At 49.9% G+C, this 20,431-nt stretch overlaps 1 protein-coding gene across 1 annotated transcript; it reads left to right on the top strand.

Annotated features, from left to right (window-relative positions):
- The first annotated feature begins 1,567 nt into the window (after window positions 1-1,567).
- Window positions 1,568-3,430, top strand: LOC119965161 (beta-2 adrenergic receptor-like). The gene has a single exon (XM_038795532.1). The coding sequence runs from the start codon at window positions 1,751-1,753 to the stop codon at window positions 3,011-3,013; it is 1,263 nt and encodes a 420-aa protein (XP_038651460.1). The 5' UTR covers window positions 1,568-1,750; the 3' UTR covers window positions 3,014-3,430.
- The last annotated feature ends 17,001 nt before the right edge of the window (window positions 3,431-20,431 follow it).

Genomic DNA, 20,431 nt, shown 5'->3' with positions numbered 1-20,431 from the left:
CTGCAAGACCAAACAATCGAGCATTTCTCGAGATAGGCTGTAATTCCGCGCGCACAACAGTTTGCATTTAGATAGCGCCACTTTAAAAAAAGCAGTAAAACGTCCCAGGGCGCTCATCACGACGAACAGAAAAGGTGTGCAGACATCGGCAGCGTGTGGCATTCCGCAGTGTGTGTGTGCCTGGACCCGACTCCCTTTCCATTGCTAATCCGATTAGTCCACTGCAGAGTGAAACAGGAGAGTGAAGTCAGTAACTAACAGTGTGTGCAGCCAGCTCACTCTCCATTGCTAAACTGCTTAATCCGCCAGAGAGTGAAGTCAGTAATTATTTGTGTGTGCAGCCTGATTTCCTCTCTATTGTTAATCCAGGAGAGAGTGAAGCCAGTAACTGTGTGTATATTTGTGTGTGTGTGGGGGGGGGGGGGGGGGGGGGGGCAGCCGGTTCCCTCTCTATTGTTAATCCAAGGGAGAGTAACTGTGTGTGTATATATGTGTGTGTGTGCACCCGGTTCCCTCTGCATTGCTAATCCATGTGTGTGTGTGTGTGTGCATACGGTTTCCTCTGCATTGCTAATCCAGGGAGTGAAGCCAGTAACTATGTGTGTGTGAGGGGGGGGGGGGGGGGGGGGGGGGGGATAGCCGGTTCCCTCTCTATTGTTAATCCAAGGGAGAGTGAAGCCAGTAACTGTGTGTGTATATATATGTGTGTGTGCACACGGTTCCCTCTGCATTGCTAATCCAGGGGAGAGTGAAGCCAGTAACTGTGTGTATGTGTGTGTGCACCCGGTTCCCTCTGCATTGCTAATCCATGCGTGTGTGTGTGTGCATACGGTTTCCTCTGCATTGCTAATCCAGGGGAGAGTGAAGCCAGTAACTGTGTGTATGTGTGTGTGCACCCGGTTCCCTCTGCATTGCTAATCCATGTGTGTGTATATGTGTGTGTGTGCACTCGGTTCCCTCTGCATTGCTTATCCAGGGGAGAGTGAAGCCAGTAATTGTGTGTGTGGGCACCCGGTTCCCTCTCCACTGATAATCCGTGAAACCTCTCCCGAGATCCTGGGAGCGGGAACTTTGTAGTCAGAAAAAACGCACGTGCGATTTGGATCGATTGAAACAGGAGGAGATGAAACTGAAACCAGGCGGCTGAGAACCCCCAACAAACTCCAATCATCCGCAGAGAGGTTTGGCTCACCGTTTTCCCGCCACTCTCGCTGCGTGGAAACTGGAAAGTGAGTGTTTTGAGAAGCAAAACAGAAAATGTTGAGTGTTTTTGCTGCCAATTTCTCATCCCTGAAACAGACAAGTGCACTTCGCAATATTGGTGGCAGCAGCTCGTCCCATACATTCGGAAAATATGACCTGACTGGACACCCTGGATGTGGACTGGGTGCCTGAATAACCCAAGTGCCGGGATTGACAGTGACATCCTGCCTCTGGCCGTCACTGGGAGCTAAACAGCTGCGACTGTGCGCGGCGCAGGCTTTGCTGTTTGAAGTTACACGTCCACACCGATTGGTTGCAAAGGGAGATGACGTCCTCCTTGGTGGTTTATAAGTAAAGAAAGGCGAAGCTTTCAAAACAGCTTGTGGAAAAGCACAGCTCCAGATATGCGCAGTAGAGACAGAGGGGGCCGAATGGCCGGCTGGGGGGGAAGAGGAAGAAGCCTGGCTGCCGTGTGACAAGAGAGCGAACACCTCCTCCCCCCCTTGTCCGCCCCCTCCCCTTGTTGTTACTCTGGAAGCCACTGAAGATGGGATCCCAGATCACCAGCTCGGAGGAGAGCACATCCTATTCCATGGCCCCTGAATTACTGAATGCCAGCCTGGCCCCGACCACCGACAATGCAACCGGGAGGGAGAAACTGAGTCCCGGGGGGAAGATCATAGTGAGTGCGGTCATGTTGGTGATCGTGCTGGTCATCGTCTTCGGCAACATCTTGGTGATCACGGCCATCGCCAGGTTCCAGCGGCTGCAGACGGTCACAAACTATTTCATCACGTCGCTGGCTTGCGCCGACCTGCTGATGGGGCTGGCGGTCGTCCCTTTCGGCGGCGTCCGCAACATTACGGGCGTGTGGTACTTTGCAAACTTCTGGTGCGACTTCTGGACCTCGGTGGATGTGCTCTGCGTCACGGCGAGCATCGGCACCCTGTGTGTGATCGCCCTGGATCGCTACCTGGCCATCACGTCGCCTTTCCGCTACCAGACCCTGCTGACCAAGTGCAAGGCGCGGGTGGCCGTGCTGGCGGTGTGGCTGGTGGCGGCGCTCACCTCCTTCCCGCCCATCTACATGGGCTGGTGGAGGCTGAACGACCCGGAGTCGCGCCGATGCTACGACGACCCCAGGTGCTGCGAGTTCCTCACCAACAAGGAATTCGCCATCTCCTCGTCCATCGTGTCCTTTTACTTTCCCCTGCTGGTCATGATATTCCTCTACACCCGGGTCTTTCAGGAAGCAAGGCAGCAGCTGAAGAAGATCAACAAGTATCAGGGCCGCTTCAACCATCACAACAATAACCGGAGCCATGCCCCGGCTGTGAACGGGAAGGCTGCCAAACAGGGGCACAAAAGGACGTCCAGGTTCCTCAACCTGAAAGAGCACAAAGCTCTCAAAACGCTGGGGATTATAATGGGCATCTTTACACTCTGCTGGCTGCCCTTCTTCGTGGTGAACATTGTCAATGTCATTTTTAAAGACAGTATTTCCAACACTGTGTTCATTTTCCTGAACTGGGTGGGCTACTCCAACTCTGCCTTCAACCCCCTGATTTACTGCAGGAGCTCGGACTTCAGGCACGCCTTCAAAACGGTGCTGTGGGGCTGCCGGGGTTCTGCCTCCCTGCACCACGGCAGCTACCCGAACGAGAACCCATTGTCAAGCGAGGAGCGCCCGGAGAACGGCTGCACGTTGCACTGCGGCTTGGAAGGCGCTGCGTCGGTGGCGGGCACTCCGCCGAGCTGCAGCCCCGACACTGGAGGCAAGGATCACCGGCTGCTGGACTCGGTCATTTAAAAGCAATCCGGTGGAATGGGCCCCGGAACGAGGCACCTGTCAGTCAGCGGGGACTCCGCAACCTTCCAAAGGGACAAAGTGAAATTGAAGTAACAAGTGTGTCCCAAACAGATCCCGCTGTCCACTTGGTGCATTCACCTACCTCATAATTCTGTGAACGCAATGCAGTCAGTACATTGTGGTGACAGTGTGTGATACTGTATCTTTCGGAGATGTAGCCAGTTCAATGAAAACAGAAGGACGAGATTTGAGTGTTGCTACATGAGCATTAACAGTGAATGTCTAAATGTTTACAACTCGCGTGGCGCCTATTTCTAAAGGCCATGTCGACCTTACTGAACACAGTAAGAAGTCTTACAACACCAGGTTAAAGTCCAACAGGTTTGTTTCAAACACGAGCTTTCGGAGCACGGCTCCTTCTTCAGGTGAAGGTAAGACTTCTTACTGTGCTCACCCCAGTCCAACGCCGGCATCTCCACATCATGACCTTACTGAAAACATTTTTGTTTTGGTGTTTTTTGACCCCGCCTTTCCCTTGGGATCCTAACCGTTTAAACCGGGCTGCGAGCAAGCTGGCAAAACGTAAGGAGACATATGTTCGGTTAAAGAGGGAGTGATTTCAAACAAGTGTAATACATGAGTTTTCACACGGAAGTATTGGGATCCAGTCACTGCAGTAACTGTTGCCGAGTTAAAGGGTGATACCTGGGGTATGGCGCCCAGAGTATACTGATCTATGTGAAGGGAGTACCTCAGCGCAAGGGCGGGCGATCATGTTGGGACGTTTGTGTTTTCGGGGGAGCAGAGGCTGTTGTCAGGTTAGAGACGTTCGACAGGTTTGCTAACCTCGTCCGCGCAATTAGAGCTAGGAGTTAGGTAACCCCATTATTGTTCGCCGAATTTTGTCAAAATTGAAAATAAACGTGTGTGTGTGGTTTATGTGCCGGCCTGTTGAAATGCTTGTGTTTGTATTTGTATATGTGTGCGTGTGTGCTCATCGTGACCTTTAAGTGCACAACCGTATTTTGCAATGTTGCACTTTCGAATCAGCACTCAAACTCTCCGGACATTTCATGTTAAAATGAAGGCGGGGTCTCTGCCAGTTATTTTACTCCCCCCCCCCCCCCCCCCCCCCGCCCCGCACAGTCAGAGCCTGCGGGGTTTTCAAGTGATTCAGCATTGACCGCACACTGTCAACAACAAAAACCTGACCTGAAAGGTCTCAGACCTTTGTGGTAAATTAACTTGTACCAATGTTAGTCAAAAGGGACCCTACTGAATCGTAACAACTTAGTTTTTGTTTTGTGGGCATTGTTTAGTTTCTGTGTCCGGGCATTGGAATTCTCTTGCACGCCAACGCTTGAAGCGGATACTTTGTGGGTTTATGTGCAATATTGCTCGTTATTTCGACGTTCTACAGGCATGGGGCAGTTCAATGTTTACTTGATGTCCAGGTCGATATATTTTCGCACAGCCGTGATAACAAGACATCAAGCTATTTTGGGTTTTCGTATGAATTTAAGCAATTGAGACCTTTTTGGATATTTATTATTTCGAATCAATGTTTGGTTGTTGTAAGTGTACAAATAAAACTTTATATATTCAAATAATTTCAATGGTGTGATTTCAGATCGACAGTGAATGTTTTGTTTCGAAGTGAACGCACCCCCTCCATGCTGTGTATTCACTTTGCTAATTAAAATCCAGCCACTTAAAGTAGCTCGGACTGTGCATAGTCTTAGAATTCCTGTGATCGACTTTTGAACTGAGATTTAGGAGAACTCCACATTATCTGTCAGTTACAGTAGCTGAATACTCGGGAAGAATTTCCGTTTCGTTAACTAGCACACAGACTCTTTGCAATAAATTCAGTATCAACTCTGCAATTACGAGTGCCTTTTTATAATAAAGTACCTTATGATAATGTTGCATGTCAGGATTTCCAAGTCTTTGTAAATGCGATTGAGGGTCCTATGCACGCTGGCTCCTTATTACAGGACGTGAACGCGCAGGGAGTAAAAGCTAGATAGTTACGGTTAACAAAATATTGACCCATTACATTAAAACATGAACTATTCATGACCTTTTACAAGTACAACGTCGCCGATTAGCCGGGAGGAAGATCCCGAACGGTGTCCAGCTTTGCACTGCCTAAATACTCATATTAACCTTTTTCCCAGTAGCCCCATTTGGAAACACATGCAAAGCCAGCGAAGTTATTATGATTTAGAAGGTGGAGTACATATATGTACGCATCTGTTTTTAAATCTTTCTGGTTATCTCAGAAATTTCGTCACTTGCTACATCGAGGACCTTCGCAAACTGCACACAGTGGCGGGTTTTGCCGGCTGCCTTGAGCAGTCTAATTGATTGCAGATAGTTTGGCAGCTTTTTAACGGGACCGCTAAGGGCAGATGTTGGATATAACTCAAATTTTGTGGTATGCAGACTCTAGAATCTTCTCAGATTAACCTCTCTGTGATATATGCTGGAACACTTCTGATACCCGAAACAGTTCAATTGCGAATACATGATCATTGTACAAATATGTGCTTTTAAAAAAGTTAAAACAAATATTTACCCATTTAAAAAATTCAACAAGAAAGAATAATTAATTATTGAGTAATTATTTGGAACAACTCTGAAGTAGGAAGTTCCTCCCGGGTAAGGAGAGAAATAAGGAAAAATTTGACGAAAAAGGCTTAGAACCATACAACTCCTACAGCGCAGAAGGAGGCCATTTGGCCCATAGAGTGTGCCCCGACCCTCTGAAAGAGCACCCTACCTAGGCCCACTTCCCCGCAACCTCATCTAACTTGCACTCTAAGGGGCAATTTAGCATGGCCAATCCACCTTACCTGCACATCTGTGGGAAGAAACCGGAGCACCCGAAAGAAACCCATGCAGGCACGGGAGAAAGTGCAAACTCCACACAGTCACCCAAGACCGGAATTAAACCCGGGTTCCTGGAGCTATGAGGCAGCAGTGCTAACCACTGTGCTACGGTGCCACCCTTCGTGTAGGATTAGTTAGCATTTCTTCTAAATCACCCAATTAGCTTGCAAGTTTTTATCCATTATTAGAAACTTCTCTGCCAGAGTTCGCACAGTCCCCAAACACTATTGTTTACCTTTCCTGCAATTACAACTAACAGGAAGTTATTATGCTCAGTTTTCATTTCTAATTGTTTTAATAATCTAACAAATAACTTGATTGGACCAAACTGTGTGCACGTGTACAATGTGTATGTATCGCAGCTGTTTTCAATACTGTAAATCCAATCGTGAAATGGATTCTGTAACCAGGGACTTCGATGACTCGCAAGTGACACCTATAGGAAAGAGGATGTCAGAGAAGGGGACCCAGTGCAAACTCCAATCCATTGATCTGAGTGGTAGGCACTCCAGAAGCTGCTATGCATGCTATCAATACAAGTTTAAAAAAATACTGCAAATAGGCGGGTATTGCACTAACTGCAAAACATTTTTTCTCATTTAATCGCATCCAATCCAACCGAGAAAGCTGCACCGACACAAGCAAATGTACCCATGCGGACGGAGGGACTTACTTGGGGTAATAGTCATTCAGACGGGCCCTATGAACCAGATACTTCGCCGCTCATATCAAACTGTTAACTGATCATGCATGCTGCAGGTGTATGTATATACTGGCCAAAGACAATTTGGACAACGGATGCACTTACACTACAACTAAAGCATATGTTGCATTGATCAACGAAACTGCACTTCATGTAAATACAGCCTGACTCCAGACAGCGGCGTGCAGAGGTCTGGTGATGCCCGGGGCAAATCTTGATTGTATGCCCCAAAGACTCAAGTATAAGGCCTAATATACTGAGAAATATTATGAGAAAGGAAAACATTTTACACAGATGAAACATGAAATAAACGCTTTATTCGATTTTAATATTAATCAATCAAATTTATTAAGTTCTTTTCCCCAAATGATACCTCCTGTCACAAAACACCTGAACTACTTCACTTTTTACATCAGCTGTGAGAAATTTTTTTTCAATGCTTATTAAAGCCAGGTTGGTCAGTCGCTCCTGTGACATAGAAGACCTCAGATATGTTTTTATTAATTTCAGTTTTGAAAATGACCTTTCACAGCTTGCGACTGAAAATGCAATTGTAAGCAGTAATCTGTATGAAACACACAGCGTCGGAAAGACATCCCTCCCATACTGCAGTAAAGACTCCAGAGAATCTTTAGGATCAGGGGAGCTCTATTCCCTCCAGCTCGAAGGAGCTTCACAAAATCAATAATTTTGTCATATAACTGAATTGCAACCACATCATTGTCATAATAATTTGCAAAGTCTGAACATTCCTTTTTTAATTTCTCTCTTTCTTGTTCATCTTCAATCACTACTGAATTCAAGTTCAGAAGAAAAGAAAATCGGTCACTGAGTCTTTGAAGACGGACACTGCGGTCTTCAATTTCAGTTTTTAATCTGTTCACAATCTCTACCATTACTCTATTCATTTCTTCTTATGCCGTCAGTCCACTATCTCTTGCTGACTCTCCAGGCATTCTTCTTCTTCTCCTTGTTCGTGCAATTGGTATTCCCCAATTTTCACAATATTCATTGGCTAAATCTATTGCATTGTGGATAATTTCGTCACTCTTCAAATTCAAGATATGAATAAGTCCTCTCAGATCACAAGAAGCTTCATGGAACCCCATTTTCGGATCCTGCAAACGTTTTGAGACTTTCTCCACTGATGATAAAACTGAGTACCAAAAATTTTATAAAGCTATAAACGGGAACTGTTGAATAGAGTTAAGAACATAAGAACATAAGAACTAGGAGCAGGAGTAGGCCATCTGGCCCCTCGAGCCTGCTCCGCCATTCAATGAGATCATGGCTGATCTTTTGTGGACTCAGCTCCACTTTCCGGCCCAAACACCATAACCCTTAATCCCTTTATTCTTCAAAAAACTATCTATCTTTACCTTAAAAACATGTAATGAAGGAGCCTCAACTGCTTCACTGGGCAAGGAATTCCATAGATTCACAACCCTTTGGGTGAAGAAGTTCCTCCTAAACTCAGTTCTAAATCTACTTCCCCTTATTTTGAGGCTATGCCCCTTAAGTAGCGATCCTGCATCAGATTTAGTTTCCCTTGAAAATTCTCCTTCCAGCAGGTGTTGAAGGCTTGCAATAACGTTGTCACACTCTTCGTGGATTACTTGCACAGCATCATGGCTGGAACTCCATCTTGTGTCACACTGTCTTTTCACAGTCCGAGTGACAAATGATTTTAACACTTCCCAACGAGAAGTAGATGAAGAAAAAAAAGTAAAGAGTTTTTCTAGAATGCCAAAAAATGTAACAACAACAGGTTGCACCTCACTTGCATGGACACAGGCCAAATTGAGGCTGTGGTTCTCGCAGTTCACAAAAACAGCTTTTGGGTTAACTTCAAGAATTTTTTGTTGAACACCTCCTCTCACTCCAGCCATAACTGCTGCGTTATCATATGCTTTACCACGACAGTCATTCATGGAAATTTTGTCTTCTTCCAATTTTTCCTGAATTTTATTTACCAGGCTGACTGCATCTTTCTTGTTGACTTGAAAAAATCCCAGAAATGTCTCCTTTATTTCTAATTTTCTGTTTTCATCAATATGAACGTAACGCAGAATTTCAGAAACCTGATCTTCATGGCCAATATCTGGAGTTGAATCCAGCATTATGCTAAAATATTTTGCGTCCTTAATTTCAGAAATTATATTTTTCTTGACAGTTTCACCAAGAAGATTGATTATTTCGTTTTGAATTCTGTTGGACAAGTAGGTGACACTTTTTGGTTTCTCTTTCCCTCTCTGCAAGTGTTTTGCTAAGATGTCATCATATTTGGCCAAAAGTCTGATTGTTGCTAGAAAGTTTCCTGTATTTTCACTGACTGTCTCCCCTGGCTCTGATAACCCAGATATTCCTTCTCCTCGATGTCCACGATAGGCCAGATTCTGTTTTGCCAGAAAGGATATAACCTCGACAATCCGTTCAGTTATAGCTTTCCATCTTTTCTTTTCAGCAGACATTTGCTGTTGAAGTTCAGCATCTATCGTAGTTGAATGATGGAGTCGAACTACAAGGTTCAGGTATTCCCTCATGTGAGCTCTATGAGAAGGGCTTTTCCCATGGTCAGGTATTGTTGGATTTAATTTTCTCCAAGTGGAGAAACCGTCTTCCTTTCCAAAGTTTGACACAGACGACAAATGCTCCTTTTAAAACAAAAAGCAAACAAAACAGTAGCATGCTTTCCGATATGGAGAGTATAACAACCATTTTCTCTCCACAATTTCTCCGTTTGTGGAAACTTTATCAAACCACTGTTTGGAAAATGATCTCCCATCCTTCTCAGCAAATGGACCACTTTTATTCTGATATCTTTCAGGGCCATGTTGTAATATTGTCATCTTCAAATGATCTGGAATCGGTTTCTTCAAACAGCCAAAATCGCTTCTTTGCAAAAATATGCAAATATCTTCTTTATTTTCTTCACATGGATCATCATCCTGACAACGAGACTGAGGAGAGAGAGTATTATGTTCTGACCGAGCTGAATCCGTATCAGAAAATTCCTTCTCTGCACCCACATCATCTTTTACTTCTCTAGGTTCTCCTACTTCTTCTTTACTTCCTTTTATCCATGCATCTAATGCCCCTCTTTGATGGGACTCTTCTTCGACTCTGGCCCTCTTTTTTTTCCTGTTCTGTGCTCCACTCGGTTGTACACGAAATACTCGTAACATTTCATTTTCTATCTCAAAAACCGTAAGACGCATGAGAAAATGGGAAGAAAATGGTAAACAATCGGTCAGTTGCAGACGGATAAACCATATTTCATTTCTTTGTTCCTTCGTATCAAATTATTTCACACTGATTCTCCACTGATAATTTTGTGCAATTTATATCATAGACTTGCAAATTAGTGGTATCTGTATTCGAATATTAGCATGTTAAGGAATAAATGTCTCCTATTCCGAGATTAAATGCCATAGCAGTCCTCTGATCATCCAGGCTTCACTCTTACTACATCCCACGTAAATATTTCATTAAATATCGCCAAAAAACCTATAAAAACCATAGTTGCACCTGTTCTAGAGCTATTCACTGACCTGAGTAGGTAAAAGAACTAATCTAGATGCACAAAAAGCTGAAGAAAAGACGAGTTATGATTCGAGGAAACGCAGGAACGAGCAGCCACGTCTGCTTGTTGCTTTTTATGGTTGCACCACGTACATCATCCGCATGTGTGTGGGGGGATGGGGAGAAGGACCATTTTCTCTAGACAGAAAGGGTACACCATGTTAAAGGAATAAAGGGCTAACAACTGCCTCTGCAGTGTGGTGAGCCTCCAAAAATTGATTTATCACCGCTGAAATTTTAAAATTACTATCTTATTTCCTTCTCTGGGGCAGCACGGTGGCCTAGTGGTTAGCACAACCGCCTCACGGAACTGAGGTCCCAGGTTCGATCCCGGCTCTGGGTCAATGTCCGTGTGGAGTTTGCACATTCTCCCCGTGTCTGCGTTGGTTTCGCCCCCACAACCCAAAAAATGTGCAGAGTAGGTGGATTGGCCACGCTAAAATGCACCTTAATTGAAAAAAATAATTGGGTAATCTAAATTTTAAAAAAAATTAAAAAAAAAAAAAAAAAAAAAAAATTTTAAAAAAAAATTTTTTTTTTTCCTTCTCTGATTGGATGCCCCCATCCAATGGATGCCCGGGGCCAATGCACCGTCGGCCCCCCCCTCTGCACGCCACTGACTCCAGAGGCTGGCATTAGTGTGAAGCAGAGTGAGATTCCCAGGAGAACAAAGTTTCACTCAATTTCACTTCAAAGTCAGTTTCTAGTGCGCATGTTTAGTGTCGATGAAAAAGCTGTAACCATTTTTGTACCAATGCTTAATTTGTCGAGTCAATTGCGTTTTAAGCGGACGAATGAGATGGTGTTTTGAGCTACATGGACATATCTGAGCTTTACGCTGCGCTAATAAGGTGGAGTGAGATGTGAAGTTGCTCGACTGTAAATACAATTGGCCTGAGTCACACTGAATTAGTACGAAGCTCGGCCACCATGCGCAGCGCTCCGACTCCCCAGGCATCTGCACATTCCAGGATACTTAAGAGGTCTGTTCATGTCATATCCAAATTCAGTCAGCAATCCTGAATTTGCATCTCAGCTGGTTTGCAGCCTGCCGCCAGGAACATTTGCACAGTTGATTAGGCTAAAAAATATTCCAACTGTGCAAGAAAGGATGACTGACTATTTAAAGCAAGCCGGCTCAATGAGGACAGCGCAATGCGCAGTGGTCCAGTTGGTAGCATTTATAGGAAGAGGCTTTTTTCTGAGTCACTTTCGGCTGACAGTCCACTGTAGTACTGAGGAAGTGCTGCAATATCAGAGGTACCAGACATGGGGAGAGCTTCTAGGCCTTTTGGCTAAAGTTAAGCGTCAGATCAAGCCCAAGGTGAGATGCAATGTCTTTTCTTGTCAGCTTAGACCTTGTATGTCTCTCTTGTGGAGACCATGGGCGGGATTTTCCAACCCCCCGCCGGGCCGGAGAATCGCCGGGGGCCGGCGTGAATCCCACCCCCGCTGTCTCCTGAAGTCTCCGGCACCAGAGATTTGGCGGGGGCGGCAATCGCGCGGGCCTGTCGATGGGCCCGCCCCCCGGTGATTCTCCGGCCCACAATGGGCTGAGGTACCACTGCTGTCATGCCGGTCCGCCGGTCCCGCCGGCAGGAATCAAACCACCTACCTTACCGGCGGGACCAGGTGGCGCAGGCGGGCTCCGGGGTCTTGGGAGGGGGGGCGCGCGGGACAATCTGGCCCCGGGGGGTGGCCCCACGGTGGCCTGGCCCGCGATCGGGGCCCACCGATCGGCGGGTGGGCCTGTGCCGTGGGGGCACTCTTTTCCTTCCCCTTTCGCCATAATCTTCACGATGGCGGACGCGGAAGTGACCCCCTCCCTTGCATGGGGATGATGTCAGCAGCTGCTGACGCTCCGGCGCACGTGCGGACGTCCGCCAGCTGGCGAAGTCCCTTCGGCCCTGGCTGGCATGGCGCCAAAGGCCTTCCCGCCGGCCGGCGGGGCACCAACCACTCCGGCGCGGGCCTAGCCCCTCAAGGTTAGGGCTTGGCCCCTGCAGGTGCGGAGAAATCCGCATCTTTGGGGCGGCCCGACGCCAGAGTGGTTCAAACCACTCCATCCCGCCGGGACCCCCGCCACGCCGGGTACGGGAGAATCCCGGCCCATGTATTGGATTCAATTTGAATTTGAATTGTTTTTTGGAGCAAGCAATGAGATGGATTAACCCAGATCATTTAGTTCTGCTGAATGTTAAAATTTCATGGCACAAGGGAGTTACTTTGATGCCTAGGTTTACTTTCAACCAACATCCCACACAATAAACAAATCTTGTTATTTCATTGATGACTGTGGATTTTGTCAATGTTTTCTCACATAACACTGCAATTCATTGTGGTAAATATAATTAAAATGAAATACTATGCCAGAAAAATACCAATAACCTTTCTTATTTCTACCTCATATAGTGAACTTTAGCTTAAAAAGTGTATTTAATATTAATATCATTTACAGGGCACATATCCCAATTATGCTCATGTGTCTAATGGTACAAATATACAGGACTGTGACTTCCATTTAATAATTGGCAAATATGGCTGGAAATCTCTAGCCATTGGGATTCCTTTTTCCTGCTGGCAGCACACACCTGCCTGCGGATTTTCTGGCAGTGTGGGGTTGCTTCAATAGGAAATCCCATTGACAAGCGGCGGGAAGAGGGAATCCCGCCGCTGACAAAACATGCAGTTTGGGGACTGTAAAATTCTGCCCTACAATTTATTTGAGCGAGGAAGCTAGACTCGAGTAAGCGCATTTGAAACAAAAGGACGGATGTTACATGTGTCGTGGACGATCAAGCGGACAAACATGTGGATCCTGGAGAAAGATGGATTTAAGAGGACCTTGATGAGGCAGGGATTTCAAGGAAACTCACAGGTTTTGATACGATTCAAGAGAGGGGTGTTTGGAAATAAAAGAGGTGACGAAAGATAAATCACATGCAAAAACCTGCACAAGGAAGGTCCAAGATGCCATTTTGGGCAGGCAGTGAGGACAGTGGAGAGTAGAAATCAGTGGAGGAGGATAGTTCAGAGTGTGATCAACACTCGATGAGGACAGATGAAAGACAAGAGACAATTTGCAAGTGAGCTTTACAAACTCGCCTGGCAATCAACGTATGAAAGAAATTAGAACAGGAAATTCTGAAATCATCTGTTTCTCGTTGTAGATTATGAAAAATATTCAAAGACCAATTTAACTTGAAAGTTTCAATATTTAAGCTAAGTTTCTATTTCTTTGCAATATAACTCAGGATTAAGTTCCGCCATCTGGTCGAGAACTGGTACCCAGAGCACAACAATGTCCTTTAGTCATTAATTAAGTGATGTATGTGATTGAAGGTCATAAGATAATTATGAATGAAAAGCCATTCAATCCATTTTACTTCATCCAATCAAAATGACACAAACGTCACTGCCATTGTGGCATTTCAATATTATACACCTAACCACCACTCTCAAAGAGTATTCAGGCAAAGAGGCATCCGGACTTGAAACATTAATTCTGTTTTGTCTCCACAGATGCTGTCAGACCTGCTGAGATTGTCCAGTATTTTCTGTTTTTGATTCAGGCAGCATATGTCAGATGGGGGTCTGAATGAGGAAATGAGACAAATAACAATGCACTTCACCAAAGAGACAATGGGCGCGATTCTCCGGACTCACGACGGTTCGGAGAATAGCGGGCGTCGGAAATTTTTACGGCGACGCTGTTCCGACGCCCTCCCGCTATTCTCCGAACCCCGCAAATTGTCGGAGTCGCGTATCCCGACAAACTCCTCCTTCCCGCCCCTGACACGACCAGAATCGCCACTGAGAGCCCCCCCGCTATTCACCGGCCCGGATGGGCCGAAGTCCCGACGTCATGGCGCCCTGTTTGGACGTCGTGAAACACACCTGCTTTTTAAATTCGTCAACCAGTCGGCCTGGCTGACGACTGCTTGGAGGAGGTCAGGGCACCACTCAGCGCACCGCTCAGCGCACCGCTCAGCGCACCGCTCGAGTCTGGCCACAACGGGGAAGGCATCCCTGGGAACGGGAGGGGGTCCAGAACGGGGGCGGTGGGGGGGACGGAGGGGGCAGTGGGGGAGACGGAGGGGGCAGTGGGGGGGACGGAGGGGGCAGTGGGGGAGACGGAGGGGGCAGTGGGGGAGACGGAGGGGGCAGTGGGGGAGACGGAGGGGGCAGTGGGGGAGACGGAGGGGGCAGTGGGGGAGACGGAGGGGGCAGTGGGGGAGACGGAGGGGGCAGTGGGGGAGACGGATGGGGCAGTGGGGGGGACAGAGGGGGCAGTGGGGGAGACGGAGGGGGCAGTGGGGGAGACGGAGGGGGGCAGTGGGGGAGACGGAGGAGGCAGTGGGGGAGACGGGGGAGGCAGTGGGGGAGACGGGGAGGCAGTGGGGGGCCACGGGGGGGGGGTTAGGTAGAGAGTGAGCCGTCCAACCCCGTAACAAAATGTCTGCCAGCATGCCATGGTGTTCAGGTGACGAGGACACGGCCGCTGGTTCCCCTGTGGCTTCCGGCCACAGGCCACTGACGCACCCGTGAGGAGGCCATAGTTTACTGGCCGTTGGATGCAGAAAGTGACCAGGGGTTAGGCTGACCGCGTGTCAGCAGCGCGACCAGGCCACCGGGACACACTGGTATCCCATGGCTGGCGGCTGCCGAGGTGTCGACTAACGTCCGTCTAACATGTGCCGTTTCTCTGCCTCCCACCACCCTTCTGTAGGTTAGCACGATGCATGGGAACAGAACGGCTATGTTCTGCGCAGTGGTTGGGGCCGCTCTACTGGATTTGGAGATGCAGCAGCATCCACACCCACAACCCGCAGTGGCTGCAGGGCCAGCTGCAGCAGCAGAGGGAAGGGCCAAGGAGTTGCCAGTCGTCGAGCAGCATGGGGGGGGGGGGGGGAGGAGGAGGAGGAGGAGGAGGAGGAAGAGGAAGAGGAGAGAGTGAGGGTGCAGCCACGGCGTCAGAGGCGACGACCAAAGCCGAGGGTGTACCGTGTCTGGGTCTCTTTCCTAACAATGCCGGACATCACCTGCAGGAGAAGACTCCGGCTGAGTAGGCAGACGGTGATACATATCTGCGAACTCCTGTCGCACCTCGCCCCACGAGGAACGGGGGGAGGACACGCGATCCCGGTAGCCATCAAGGTGACGGTCACTCTGAACTTCTATGCTACCGGCTCCTTCCAGTCTCCGAGCGGGGACGTCTCTGGGATCTCCCAGTATTCGGTGCACAGGTGCATCCGGGATGTGACCGACGCCCTCTATGCCATCGCCGATCGCTACATCACCTTTCCCGAGGACCAAGCAAGTCAAGACTCGCGAGCCCGTGGATTTGCCAGTGTGGCCGGGATACCGAGGGTTCAGGGGTCAATCGACTGTGTTCACGTCCCCATGCGCCCGCCTGCTGTGGACAAGGAAGTGTTCACAAACAGGAGGGGGACATACTCCATTAATGTCCAGGTGGTATGCGACCCCCCACATGAAGTTCATGAACGTCTGTGCAAGGTTCCCAGGGAGTGTGCATGACTCCTACATACTAGCGCAGTCGTTCATCCCTGCGATGTTTGAGGGACGTCCCCCCCGGCTGAGGGGCTGGTTGCTAGGTGACAGGGGTTATCCGCTGAGGTCTTGGCTGATGACGCCTATACGGAGGCCTCAGACCAATGCGGAAACACGATACATCGAGGCCCATGCAGCAACCAGGGGTGTGGTGGAGTGCTGCCTTGGCCTCCTGAAGATGAGATTCAGGTGCCTGGACAGCTCCGGAGGGGCCCTGCAGTACCAGGCCGACAGGGTGGCTCGCATTGTTGTGGTCTGCTGTGCGCTGCACAACATCGCGATGCAGAGGGGAGATGACCTGTTGCAGGAGGCGGAGGGAGAAGCTAGTGGCAGTGGTGCCAGCACAGAGGAGGAGGAGGAGGAGGAGGAGGAGGACGCTGGCGGAGTGGCGGGCGCAGCATGCAGACACGACCCAGGTGCTGGTGATGTCCAGGAGGCGGCACGACGGACCCGGCAAGGACGGCGGGCACGTGACGCCCTGGTGGCAGCACGGTTCACGCATCGCATGTGACGTCCCCGATGAACACCAAACCACCACCTGCATCGCTAGTCATGCAGAGGGTCACCACACAACTGCCACCACCACAACCCCCCCCCCCCCCTCAGTGTACACTGCTCCACTTCGACATGACGCTTATCACTGGGTACAGACGGAATGGCACAACATTGATGGCTGTGTCAGCGGGTGTGATCAGTGCCATGTGGAATGATGACAGCCCGCTCTGCGAAGAGCTGTGAGCTCAGAATCGTTAGAGAGAGTCTGACCCATGGCAATAGCTGAACCATCCACCTTGGTGGCCGTTGAGTTTGTCACTGACACTCCATCACGTGCCCGCGTGGGCTAGCTGTGGGAGGGGGGTAGGGGCAGGGACTGCACACCTGGCACCGAGGTTTCACCACCCGTCACCCCCAGCGACACTCGGTCACCATCACGATTCCTGTGCCTGTGGAACAATCACACGGTATTTCAAGTAAGGTGGAACAGTGCGTTTAATATTAACAATTATTTACAGGTGCCCTAGCCCCTACAACTAAACTGTGCCCTTCACCCGTGCCAACTTACTCAGTGTCTATCTTAGTTGCCTTACGGGCCCTACCACTACGTCTAAGTGAATCCCCAGATGATACAGCAGAAGTGGAGGAGGATTGCTGCGAATCGGCCCCCTCGACTCGTTTCTCCTTGGCTATGCGTTTCCTGGGGCGACCCGGCCTTGATGGGCCAGGCTGCTCTGCGGGCGTCTCGCGTGACGTTGTGCCACCCTGCTCTGCCTGCTGCCCACCCGATGCACCAGGGATGGGACGGGGGGAGGCCGAGAATTCCGGGACGTCCCGTGATGGAGTTAATGGGACGGGCCCCGAAATCTCCACCTCCCTCGGGGAGCCCGGTGGCCCCCGGGCCTCACTTTGGGACAGAGGTGCGAGCGGGGAGGTTCCCCGTCGCACCACCGACACCTGGCGCTGCCAGTCCTGGAGGCCTGCAACGGTATCCACCAGGATCCGAAGGTTTGCAGAGACGGAGTCCAGGGAGTTAGACATTCCCGCCAGGGACTGTGCGATCTCAACCTGTGTGTGCACGACGCCATCCAGCACATGTGTCAGGCGGTTGATGGTCTCCGCGACCGACTGCTGCGACTGTGCTATCGACTGCTGGGACTGTGCCATGGCGTGCTGCGACTGGCCAATGACCTGCTGAGACTCGGCCATGGCCCGCAGGGTGCCGGCAATGTCGTTTTGGCTCTGGCACATTGCTGCCTGTGAGAGGGCAACCCTGTCCAGGGCCGAGGATGACGCGTGCACATTAACCCCAACGTCTTGCATAACCTGACCCATTGCCTCCACCGCGGATGCCACCCGTGCGGTGTCGGACTGGGTCTCTGCCATGAGCGGCACCACTCCCTGCTCTTGGACGCGGTTCGACTCCTCTAACAGCGTCTGCAGAGTCTGGAAGGAAGCCCTCATCCCGTCATTGTTTCCCTGGGTTTCCTGAGGCATCGGCTGTGCGGGTGGGTTGATAAACTCCAGGAACTCCGAAAACGTCTGGGAGCCAGCTGCATCCTGGGCCTGGTCTGGCCTCCGCGAGTCCGGGCCCTCTGTTGCTCCGACCTCCACCTGCTGTACCTGCTCAGCTGTGATGTGCCAACCAGACTGTGCCTCAGGAGACTCATCACTAAATAGGCCCGCCGGGGTGTGTATCTCTGGGATGATGGATGTGGTGGGAGAAAGCAGTGCCGCAAGCCCAACGCTCTCAATGCTTAGGGCCTCGTCCATGGTGTGGGGCTGCTCAGCGACAGGAGGGTTGTCCCTGGCCATTTCTGGTGGTGGTGGTGGACTTCGAACCCTCTGTGCGTCCTGGTCCGCAGATTGGGTTGGGGCGGATAGGGCTGCATGCTGATCGGGCACCCTCTGTTGTGAGGCCCCGGGTGAGGTGGCGGCAGATTCCTGTCTCCGTCTGGAGGCAGACGGCCCTGGTCGTTCGGCATCACATCCTAGGGAAGAGAATGAGACGGGTTATTTCGATTTGCTCGGCAGGCCGCTGGACGGTCCCAGTGGGCAGGGTGTGTGAAGGGACAGAGGATGGGGGAGGTGTCCCAGTGGGCAGGGTTTGTGAAGGGACAGAGGATGGGGGAGGTGTCCCAGTGGGCAGGGTTTGTGAAGGGACAGAGGATGGGGGAGGGGGGGGTGTTTGTCAGGGAGGGTTGTCTCACTTGCTGCAGTTCCGCCAACCTCGCATTGCGCGATATCGCGGGTGGCAGACCCCCCAACAAGGTCCAGTGCCCTCTGTTCAAAGGTGCTGAGGGGGTGCATGTTGGGCGAACCCCCTCCAGTCTTGTGCCGCTCACGGTGGTTATGACCGGCTTTGGCCTGTTGGGGGAGGGAACATAGGTAGATCATTACAAAACGGTAGGTATCAGCAGTCCGTTCAGATACTGGCACAGTTTGGGGGGGGCAAGTTGTCATCAGACGATTGCATCTCTCCTCGGGGCCAGAGCGCTGGGTCTGTGACAACTTTGTGAATCACCCTCAAATAACTCTGCCCCAATCCCCCCCCCCCCCCCCCCCCACCCCCCCGGGCAGTTAAGGGGGAGGGATGGTTGTGACTAGGGGGCACCCTCATGGCACTTACCCTGGCAGACCTGGTGAGGTCGTGTAGCTTCTTCCGACATTGCTCTGCTGAGCGAGGGGTCTGCCCCACAGCACTGACGGCAGCAGCCACGTCACGCCAGGCCTGGCGTACCGTGCTGGCAGGTTGGCGATGCCCTCTCCGCGGGCGGATGATGCCCCTCCTCTGCTCCACGGCATCGAGCAGCGCCTCGACGTCTGCATCTACAAAGCGAGGAGCAGGTCTCCTCGGCTCCGACATCCTGCCCGACAGATTCTGTGGTCGCCCGCGCCTTTTTACGGCGTCGGGCGGCGTCACATGGGCGGGTTCGTGTCGTCGTCGCGTTCCGTCGTCATCACGCACGTAATTGACGCGGCCGCGCTACTAGCCCATTTCCAGGAAGTGAATCCGTCGGGAAATGAAGCCTTCGCGACCGTCGTAAAACGGTCCCGATTTTTACGACTGTTTGCCGACTTTCCGCGGGTGCGGAGAATTTCGCCCAATCGGACTGATTGTCACAACTGCTTGTGGGCCTGCAGACCTGCTCATCTATCCACAGTAGCTCTGGGTCTATGAAAGTGACCATTGGACCCAATGTCTATGGCATTAGTTCTGTCAAGATGCCGGGAGTGATCTCTGAAATTATCAGCCACCCTGTAATATGGGCAAATATTTGTCAGTTGCCTGACAAACCTTATTTAAAAAAAGAGATTTTGTCACGTTTGGAATCACAGCAAGGCAAAAAGAAAGAACCATCAATGTGATGGGGCTGCTGTGAAGTTTTAAAGAGCAGAGTGCAATCAGTTGTAACCACATTGATTTGCCAGCATTAAACAGGAAGGGCTTCCAGTCCTCCATGTGCAGATTTTATTCTCAAAAAATGTCTCATAAAATAATTTGCAAAAATATGTTGCATATATGGACAGTTCAAATTTATCATTACACAAATGCAATGAGTTCAATGTATTTATGTACAGAACAAGGCACTCTTGAGGTACCTCACTCTGCACATTGCAGGTTATATTTCCAACATACATTTTATGTCAAACATTCTCCAGTGCATACAGGCCTAGAGGTTTTCCACAGTTTTCAGTATCTTGGCATACTATGGCTATTGGGCCAAAGGCTGTGGCCTTAGCCCTTTGAGCCTTGGTGTTGGCTGCTCCAAGCTTTAGTGTGTCTATCAGCATGTAGTTATGAACCTTTGACTATGCCAGTCTGCAAAACTCAGGGTGGACAGCTCTTTTCACTGGAAGACAAACAGGTTTCAGGCAGACCAAAGAGCATCTTTGACTGAGTTGATGACTCTCCTGCTGCAGTTAATGTTTATCTTGCTGCGCATTGCTGAGAACAGCTAATGGAGCACAGAGTCCTGTGTTATGGAGCTGCTTGGGATGAACCTTGACAAAATCCTCAGTATCTTTATCCAGACCCCTTGCCGATGTATTGATAGTGTATGATAATATGCTGATATCATGTATGTCAACACCCTGATATGTTGGAATGTGTGAAGGGCATGAAACAGCCTGTTAAGATGGGAGAGGGGAAGCCATATGCAAGTTCATCT

The sequence above is a fragment of the Scyliorhinus canicula genome, chromosome 4, assembly GCF_902713615.1.
Source record: "Scyliorhinus canicula chromosome 4, sScyCan1.1, whole genome shotgun sequence".
NCBI lineage: Eukaryota > Metazoa > Chordata > Chondrichthyes > Carcharhiniformes > Scyliorhinidae > Scyliorhinus > Scyliorhinus canicula.
The sequence above is the reverse complement of the archived record's forward strand: the minus strand, read 5'-3'. Positions and strand labels throughout refer to the sequence as shown.